The sequence below is a fragment of the Pipistrellus kuhlii genome, unplaced genomic scaffold (genome assembly GCF_014108245.1).
Source record: "Pipistrellus kuhlii isolate mPipKuh1 unplaced genomic scaffold, mPipKuh1.p scaffold_m20_p_20, whole genome shotgun sequence".
NCBI lineage: Eukaryota > Metazoa > Chordata > Mammalia > Chiroptera > Vespertilionidae > Pipistrellus > Pipistrellus kuhlii.
The window spans coordinates 14,228,682-14,238,552 of NW_023425516.1; the positions used below are offsets into that span (position 1 = coordinate 14,228,682).

The 9,871-nt window shown below is 38.8% G+C and overlaps 1 protein-coding gene across 1 annotated transcript in view; it reads right to left on the reverse strand.

The window, feature by feature from the left end:
• The window catches only part of KNTC1 (kinetochore associated 1), a 60,873-nt gene extending 51,059 nt beyond the window's left edge, over positions 1 to 9,814 (reverse strand). Inside the window, exons 1-9 of the mRNA XM_036449008.2 lie at positions 9,638 to 9,814; positions 6,608 to 6,775; positions 5,830 to 5,950; positions 4,329 to 4,444; positions 3,917 to 3,992; positions 3,272 to 3,349; positions 1,377 to 1,411; positions 1,043 to 1,153; positions 109 to 202 (exon numbers count right to left, since the gene is read on the reverse strand). Of these exons, the coding sequence (XP_036304901.1) occupies positions 109 to 202; positions 1,043 to 1,153; positions 1,377 to 1,411; positions 3,272 to 3,349; positions 3,917 to 3,992; positions 4,329 to 4,444; positions 5,830 to 5,950; positions 6,608 to 6,736 (760 nt within the window). The 5' untranslated portion in view covers positions 6,737 to 6,775; positions 9,638 to 9,814. The remainder of the gene's footprint in view (positions 1 to 108; positions 203 to 1,042; positions 1,154 to 1,376; positions 1,412 to 3,271; positions 3,350 to 3,916; positions 3,993 to 4,328; positions 4,445 to 5,829; positions 5,951 to 6,607; positions 6,776 to 9,637) is intronic.
• Between the last annotated feature and the right edge of the window lie 57 nt (positions 9,815 to 9,871).

A 9,871-nucleotide genomic window follows, 5' to 3' on the forward strand; every position in this document is an offset into this window, starting at 1 on the left:
TTTCACTGAGAGGTCTGGTCAATGACTCCAATGCCAGACTCAGAATATTGACATGAATATTAGAACTCGCTAATAATTACCAAAAGTAGTTTAATTAGCTTACTTTACCTTTAATAATCTCTGCATCAATAACATTCTTAACTGCCATTTCTTTCTTGAGAGGATCTGGCTCCCATATGGAGATTGCACAGTTCCCAGTTCCCTGCGGAAGTGACAACAGTTGCAAATTTCATTCTCAGAGCTGCATTCTCAAGGCGGAAACACCTAAGTTGTACACATTACTAATTTCAAAATATATAATTAATATAGTCAAACCCAAATTGCTTTCATCTTGTAGTTCCCCTCTTTGTTTTCAACAGAACAGAATGAAAAGGACAGTGAGCTGTGGGTACCTGTTGTGGTCGCATGAATATTTATTAAGGAGGTGGCATACTCCGGCAACTCACTCTAAAGACATGGGCTAAACTTTATTTTATGTTTTTAATATATTCTTATTGATTTCAGAGAGGAAGGAAGGGGGAGAGAGAGAGAGAGAGCAACATCAATGATGAGAGAGAATCATTGATGCCTCCTGCATGGCCCCCCCCTGGGGATGGAGTCTGCAACTCATCCCCTGGCCAGGAATCGACCTGTGAACTTCTAATTCATAGGTGGATGCTCAACCACTGAGCCACACTGGTTGGCCATGGGATAAACTTTAACTTGGCATATAAATTTGGCAAGTAAAAGTGTTGTTAAATGCTGTAATTACTCTGAATCTTTGCCTACTCCTTCAATATAACAGTAGAGGTTTTATTTGTTGTTTTGCCTGCACTCCTAATTGAAAGAAATCATATTTTTCAGGTATAGATTTATGAAAATAAAGATGCAGTATTTTTCCAATATAGAAACTTAGGTTTACTTAGTAATTTTGTGAGCTTACTTTTATAGTTCCTATTTCTGTTACACATCACAAATTAATCTGTAACTTAACCAAAACAATGTTTTAATGAAAAAATATTTTGGACACAAAAAACAGACATTTTATAAAAAGAATTATTACCCCAACGATTGCAGGGATTTTGCTTGCTAAATCTCCAGCCACAAGACTCAGACAACCAAGAGTATGATACTTTTCGGTAGAAATGAAACTGGACTTGATTTGTCCTTGTAACTGCAAAATTTTAAAAATAACAATGTTATACATATGCTCCACAGTCCAAATGCCTTGAAAAGAAACCAATGACTTATATTTTTATAAAAATGGAAATGTTATTAATGTTATATCATGCTAATTCCCAAAAGTTTAACCAGTAAGACAATTATATCCAGAAACCCTCTCCTCCATTTTCATGAAATGTAAGTTTTAAGAAGATGAAGCAATTTTATTTTCTTACCTTTTTTGCTTTATTGAAGTCTACATTTTCAATCGCTGTATGAAGAAGAGAAAGCACGCTAAACTTACAGTATTAACCTATACAGCACAGACAAGTTGCCCCTCCGGGGTCAAAGTGAAGTTACAGGCAGTCTAGTGAGAAAACTCTGGTCAGAAATTCATACGACAGTGGTGACTCTCCAGTTTTGCCCTTGACCGATGATATAAGCTGTGACCTGTTGTTCTCGGAGCACCCACCAGACTGCCTCACGGTTCCTACGCATTCCCTTCCTTCCCGTTCCTGTTAAAAGGGTCTTCTATTAAAATAGGCTCCAGCAGAAACCGGTGTGGCTCCGTGGATAGAGTGTCGGCCTGCGGACTGAAAGGTCGCAGGTTCGATTCCGGTCAAGGGCATGTACCTTGGTTGCGGGCACATCCCCAATAGGATGTGCAGGAGGCAGCTGATCGATGATTCTCTCTCATCGATGTTTCTAACTCTCTATTCCTCTCTCTTCCTCTCTGTAAAAAAAAATCAATAGAATATATTTAAAATAGGCTCCAAAAAAATAAAATAAAATAGGCTCCAACTCTCCTATTCAAGCTCCGAAGTCCTACCTGTGTAGTCATCACTTTGCATGCCTTTTTGGAAGAACTCCTTTGACTCCTCTTTCGTGGAACTGGAGAGCTATGTATCTTAAACCTTATTGTATTCCCAGATCTTACATGCTTTTGGCACATAGTAGATTTAAAAATATATATTTGTTGAATACATGCCCCAAAACAGTTCTTCAATCTCTCTTAGCTCAGAGGGATGTATGGTCCACACCACTCGCTTATCATATACTAAGTTACAATTAAGTTAGTTTGTTAACTATTGTATATTGTTAATGTTTATTTAGTCATTTCTGTTTCTGGGTTCATTCATTCCATAAAAAAAAAAAAAAGCATCTATCACTGAAACCGGTTTGGCTCAGTGGCAGAGCATCAGTCTGCGGACTGAAGGGTCCCGGGTTCGATTCCGGTCAAGGGCATGAACATTGGTTGTGAGTACATCCCCAGTGGGGGGGGTGCAGGAGGCAGCTGGTCGATGTTTCTCTCTCATTGACGTTTCTAGCTCTCTATCTCTCTCTCTTCCTCTCTGTAAAAAATCAATAAGATATATTTTTTTAAAAATGCTGTCTGGACTGAGGAAGACCTGGAAACCTTGGGGCCACGTGAGCCACAGCGAAGGCCCCTTCGGCAAGCACCAGGAGCCCCCGGGAGGTCGAGCTTATGCTGCTGGCTTGCATTATCATCATCACAGGATCAGCTTCAACAAATATCACCCAAGTCACTCTGGGAAATTGGCATGAGGCATTGTGACTTAGAGAGGACCCCGAGCTTGGTAAACTGTGGACCTTGGTCCGTGAGCAGCCATTAGATGCTGCTAAAAACGAGGCAGGGCTGCTCCTATCAGCGAAGTGATGCGATCAGCTACTACAAAGCCGGCGGCGGGAAGGCTCCCCCGGCAGCCTGTCTCGGTGAAGGCCACGTTCTTCCGCAGAAGAGCTGAGGAGAATTTTAAGTTGGTGGGGCCCATGTCCTGGCAGTTTGAAGCCACATGGAGGGAAGTTCATTAAATGCTTATAAGTAATAAAAAAATTAAAAAAGCATTTATCACTACGCTAATGTATGTCTTGTCTAACTAAGCTGTACATTCCTTCGAGGCTATAAACAAATTATATTTCTTCAGATTCTGTTGCAGCCCTAACACTGCAGCGTAAGTGTATTACAAATACTTTATAGGTATATTCAGTTATCATAGAATGTAATTGAACTAAAATAATATTCTTAAAGAGAATATTTAAAAATTTACCTGGAGAACTAGTTAAGAAATATTGCCGCAAATCAATAATAAGAAAATAAGACATTACTTACCTTGCTGAATTTTTACAAGCTGAATGTTTGTAATATAAAAAAATCCATTGTTTGTAAGCAACAGCATACAATAGGTACCTATTAAAATAAAACCAATCCCGTTTCTCTATAAGCACGGTGACAAAGTTTAATCCAGGATCTGAACCTAGCTTAAAAATATGTCAATTTGCTCATTTAAATTCTAATCATTAAATAATAATAATACAGATAAAACTTAATTACAAAGAACTGCAAAAACAATGTTACCTCCTGTGAAACTTTTATAAACCAAAATTCACTTCCCAGAAAGAAAAAACAAAAAACCTCAGATATATAAAAATAAATTAAGGTTCAGTTAACATTTGTTGAAATGGAAATAAGACAAATATGCTGGAACCCACCAAAAATTTTTTCTTTTTAAATATAATGCTTCTTAGTGATCTATAGAACTCTTAAAATAGTAAAAATTAGTTTAGATTATATTTAGGAAAAGTACATTTAAGTCTCTGAAAAGTACAGTAAAAACTTGTTTCTTATTGATCACATCACTAGAAAATTTAACACTGAGTAGGTAGAATAATGAATTTACATAATTCATTTACTATAAATCAGATTTTTTGATTGGGTATTAGTCAGACGACATAAAAAAATTTCAAGAAAACTTACCTTCACTTGAACCATCTTTCTCAATAACAAGAGTTTGGTAGGTACGCTGACCATCATTAGCTTTCTGAACAAAAGCCTATTTGCAAATAAATTTCATGTAAGATTAAGCCCAAATATAATCAAGAATTCTTTAAAATAACAGAGCTATCAATTATCATTAGCAATAACTCTGCCAAACATTTTAGTTTTAAAATGAAAAACCATTTTGAAGCATACTATAAATATCTGCAAAGCTTAGTTTTACAATTTGGCATTTCATGTTTCTAAGGTACAATTTTTAAATTTAATATAGAGCAACATTATTCTTTTAATTTAAAACACAAATTAAGTCATGCTTTGCTCAAGTTTTTAGTTGTCTAAGAGATCATTTAGAATTTAGATAAAAGAAATTAAAAACATAATAGGGTCTTACGTTAGTGAGCAATGTCTGCTTGGATGTCACGTGGATAAAATGTAAGTTGCCACTCCTCTCCCCAACCAATAGGAACTGTCCTTCTTGACATAAGCCAGCTACATCCACTTCCGTATCTGAAAATTTGAAATTGAAGTTACTAGCTTCCTTTGAAAATGTTTACTTTAAAAACAAAAAATTATACATTCTGTCATTACAAGTCAACTATTCAAGCTTTGTTTAAATACTTTTTTTAAAATTTATGATTAAAGTAAAAAAAGAATGCCACTGACTTCATCAGTCAACAAATATTTACTGAACTGCTTCTGTGCTAAGCACAGTTCTAGGCCTTCTGCACATACCTGAGAATGTGAGTCTCATCTTTATGGAGCTCAAATTTTAAGGCAATAATAAGATCATAAACAATGAGCATAATAAAATTATGTGACATGTAAGATGGTAATAAATTCTCTGGGGATGGAGTAGGGCAGGTAAAGAGCTCAGAGGAGTCAGGCACAGCGCGGTATTAATTAGTGTTCAGGTGAGATATGAACAAAGACTTGAAGGAGGTGAAGTTATTGTTTGTGCAACAGCAAGAAGCCTAGGAGATACATATTTTTAATGATTTCAGAGAGGAAGGGAGAGATATAGAAACATCAATGAATCATTGATAGGCTGCCTCCTGCTCGTCCTCCCTACCACTCTCTTCCCCACCCCACCAGGGGATCAAGCCCAACAGCCCAGCCTAGGAATTGAACCATGACCTCCTGGTTTATAGATCGACCCTCAGCCACTGAGGGACACCAGCCAGGCTCAGTAGCAGTACCTTCTACAAATGTACCAGACATTAACACAGCCCATGACTTCATTGGTAAAACTGAATTCTGTGCACACATCAGGGTAGAAATGGTGAGATCCCACAAAATAGGAGCGTCTTGCCTCCATAGGGTGATTAAGATTGCGTTCTCACAAGCGTACCTGGACTTCTTTTCAGTCGTCTCAGTTCTTATGCAAAGACTTCAACAATCATCTTCCTCTAATATTTTCAGAAAAAGCTTTCACAATACTTTCACCTGTTTTCCAGCACAACCACTTGTCTCTTAATTTACTCTTAAGTCCATATTTGCATACATTTAAAACTCTTCAACTCAAAAAGCTTTTTGTAGTGCTACACATTCTAAAAATATCCAAATATCTGTTGATGATACTGAAATTATGTACAAGATTCAGGGACCTGAACACACTGGGCTCAACTGTTTCCTATTGTATTCTAATACAAAAGCCATGCCAGTAAAGCAAACTGTAGCTTTACCTGTAGGTTTCCCTTAGACCTACAGAGAAGGGCACACCCCAATATCTTTTGAGTCTAATAACGGCACAAAAAAGGCACTCAAGATTAATTTCTTGAAATTATTCCAATGTCGAGTCTTAGAGGTAATAAAGAAAAGCCAGTGCAGTAGAAATCGGTAGCAAATACGGGACTTCCAATTTATCTGATTGCTTTACAGTGCATTAAACTTACCAAATATAAGGTGCAACTGAAGCGATCTACAAATGCTGTCAAGCAGGATCACCGACTGGTCGGCCACAATGACAAACCCGTCACTTAAGCTGCAGGCTTGTATCTTTGGATTTAATGAGGCCTGTGGGAGGGAAAAATGTGAGTAAATTTATATATTATTTTTTTATTTTATTGATTTTTTACAGAGAGGAGGGAGGGAGAGAGCTAGAAACATCGATGAGAGAGTAACATCGACCAGCTGCCTCTTGCACACCCCCCACGGGGGATGTGCGCGCAACCAACGTACATGCCCTTGACCGTACATGCCCTTGACCAGAATCGAATCCGGGACCTTTCAGTCCGCAGACCGACGCTCTACCACTGAGCCAAACAGGTTTTGGCTGACTGTATTTTTAATGTCAAATTCCACTTGTTCATTGCTGGTATCTAGGAGAGCTGCTGACTTTTGCATATTAACCTTATATTCTGCAACTATGATATATTCCCTTATCATTACAGTTTTCTTTGTCGATTCTTTCAGATTTTCAACATGGACAATCATGTCATGTGAGAACAAAGACAATCTTATTTCTTCCTTCCTGATCTAGGAAAAGTTCTGTTTGAAAGTACAAATCAAGATTTAAGGGGAATTCAGATGGAAATTTCCAATAATTTGAAACTGAACCTTGATTACCTGAGAGGGTGCTATATTCATTCACAAAATATTTACCAGGTAGCTACTGGCCTATCAAACACTCAGTAAAAATTCCGTGAATAATAACAGCATCAGAATCATTACCTTTTCAGAGGAGATCTTGGCTAGCAAATCTACTTGATATAAAGCACTTCCATGTTCTTTTCTTGATCCAACACCTAGGTACCCGCTTCCTGTATCATCACTTGTTAGCAGCTCAATCTCACTCCACATGTTTCAGAGACTGTTTTTGATTGAGATCCACTGCCTGCCCTATGACAATAGGCAAAATTAGACACCCATTTATATTGTTTAACAGATCCAGTTTGCTGGGGAATGAAAAGGCTGTGATTATCACCAGATAAGCACATATTGGTTTAGGAACCATAACAATTCTAATCTTATCAATCTCTCTCTAATCTTATCAATGTCAACCTAGAGTCTCTGGCATTTTGTGTGCCTGGCTTGAAATTACAACAAGGTTTCATTTGAAATAAACCTTTAAGCAGTATAGCAAAAGAACAAGAGTCTGAATTCAGATTGAATGGGATAGCTTAGGATGGTAAGGTTCCAGATGAACTTTTAAAAATTTATCCCAGCCAGTGTGGCACAATGATTGAGCATCAACTTATGAATCAGGTCAGGGTTCAATTCCCGGTCAGGGCACATGCCTGGATTGGCAGATAGATCCCCAGTGGGGGGCATGCAGGAGGCAACTGATCAATGATTCTGTCCCATCATTGACATTTCTATCTCTTTCTCTCCCTTCCTCTCTGAAATCAATAAAAATGTATTTTTTTTTTAATGGGGCAACCTATATCATAGAAGACAAATGAGATTTAAAAATAGTAATAAATAAATATCCATTTGTTTCCAGAATTGTACAAAAATGAACAATAACTGGGAAAGAAGAAAAACCTGGATTAGGTTTCTGGCTGGATCAAAGAATATACCTGTAACCTTAGTCACTTAACTATCTCAACAAAGATTTATATAAGTCATTTTATATGGGGTCTGAGTCAGAGCAGAATACTAAAATGAAAAATGAAAAACAATCCCTGGATTAAGACTTTAAGACTGCTGGGGAGCAATAACCAAATAACAATTGTTGTTGTTTACATATATATATATTTTTTTATTGATTTCAGAGAGGGAGAGGGAGAAGCAATGATAAAAGATAATCATTGATTGGCTGCCTTCTGCACGCCCCCTACTGGGGATCAAGCTGGCAACCTGGGCATGTGCTCTGACAGGAAACCAAACCGTGACCTCCTGGTTCATATGTTGGTGCTTACCCACTGAGCCATGCCAGTGAGGCTAATTACATTAGTTTTGATACACATTAACAGAATATGTTTTAAAATCTATGTAAAGTACAGCACAAGAAAACTTTTTATTTAAACTATGTGCTCTTTCACATTTACCTGTCCTTTAGCAAGCAACTTAATCTTTGTTTCTCGATTTGCTAACCTATAGAATAGGTACCTACCTGAAAGATTCCTATGAATTTTAAATGTTCACACAATAATTTTTGGTTCATGGCAAGCACTTCATTTTAAGGGGTAGGAAATTTATTAATGCTATTGGTGGAAGCAGTAATATTTGGACTGGTAATTTAAAGTCATGGTTTTTATTTTTATTTTTTAAAATATATTTTTATTGATTTCAGAGAGGAAGGGAAAGGGATAGATAGAAACATCAATGATGAAAGAGAATTGATTGGCTGTCTCCTGCATGCCCCAGGAGATCAAGCCAGCAACCCAGGCATGCGTTCCTGACCAGAATTGAACCCAGGACCCTTCAGTCTGCAGGCTGACCCTCTATCCACTGAGCAAAACCAGCTAGGGCTATTTTTCAGATAGAGTTAACAAACAAAGTCATATTAGTTTTAGGTGGACAACAGTGAGCTTTTGTTAGAGAAACTTTTTTACTTGTGTGTTCTTACAAAGTGTTCTTACTAAGAGAGTGAGCAAGGGCACAGAAAGAAAGCTTGTCAGAACAGAGCATAGTTTTAGTGGCTGGGGTTCTGGTGGGAGTTGGGAAATTAATAAAAACGGGAATGGCAGGATGGAGTCAATACTTTTATGCGTCTCAGTGTCCCACATCTGTAAAACAGTGATGGCAGAAAAGGGTTTATCATTATGAAGTGTATATTCTTTTATTTTTAATATGTTCTTATTGATTATAGAGAGGAAGGGAGGTGGAGGGAGAGAGAGGGAAAGATACATCATTGATGAGAATCATTGATCAGCTGTTTCCTGCACACTCCCTACTGGGGACGGAGCCCACAACCTGGGCATGGGCCCTGACCAGGAATCCAAAGGTGACCTGGTTGATGCTCAACCACTGAGCCACGCCAGCCAGGTATGAAGTGTATATTCTTGTAGGAAGGTCATAAATAAAATAGTTAACACGTATTGAGTATTCAAGATAGTTTGGAATGCTTTATTCATTTAGTCAACACAATGGCCCATTTTACAGATGAGATTAAATAAACGGCCAAGGTCGCCTAAAGTGAGTAAATGATGTAGCGAGACCAAAAAAACCACGCCAATCTCTGCCTGCTATGACCTGTTATACTCCCTCTCTACGAAAAAAATAAACGCACAATCAGGTGAAGTGTATCAAGTAAACAAAACGGTGCTAAGGGACGGGGAGGGTCTCTTAAGGAGGACCTGTTTGGAAAGGGAAGGACATGATATCTAAGCTGAGACCAGAACAGCAAGAAGTCCATTATGCAAAGTCTCAAAGGCTGGAACGAGTTTTGGGCGAGAATGTAGTAACAGGTGCGGGAGCTAAATGAATCCTCCACTTGGAGGTTGGGTTTATTTATCCTCAGGACAAGGGAGAAGACGCTAAGCAGACAGAGTGATACAATTTAACTAATGTAATGACTTGGGAGCACTTTGGCTGCTGGCTGAAGAACAGACTGGCGAATTAAGCGAAATGAAACTATCAATTAGACCACCGTGCATCGACATCAGCTGGACGCTGGGTCCAGCAAGAACCGACTCCAACCTCTCCCACCAGAGTCTGGAAGGGAATACACCCCAACCTGTGCTGAGGGCGCTGCTACTGCGACCTGGATCCACTCCCAGTCTCTACAGCAGCGCGACAATCCCTCAGCCCCCTCACCTGCAGTTGGAGAAACTAAAGCGGAACACTCAGGTTCTCAGGCTCAGCGCCGCTCTTTCGGACACCAACCGGCCAGAAAGTCTTCTGGTTCTAGCCCGACTTTGAATTGGCGGGAGAAGACCAAGCCCAACCCCTCTTACGGCGGCCGGACGAGCCCAAAATTGCTGTAGAATAGAAATAGGAAGTCGCCCCACCCTAAACCCCGCCCCTTCCGGTCGCCAGGCTGAGAGTCCT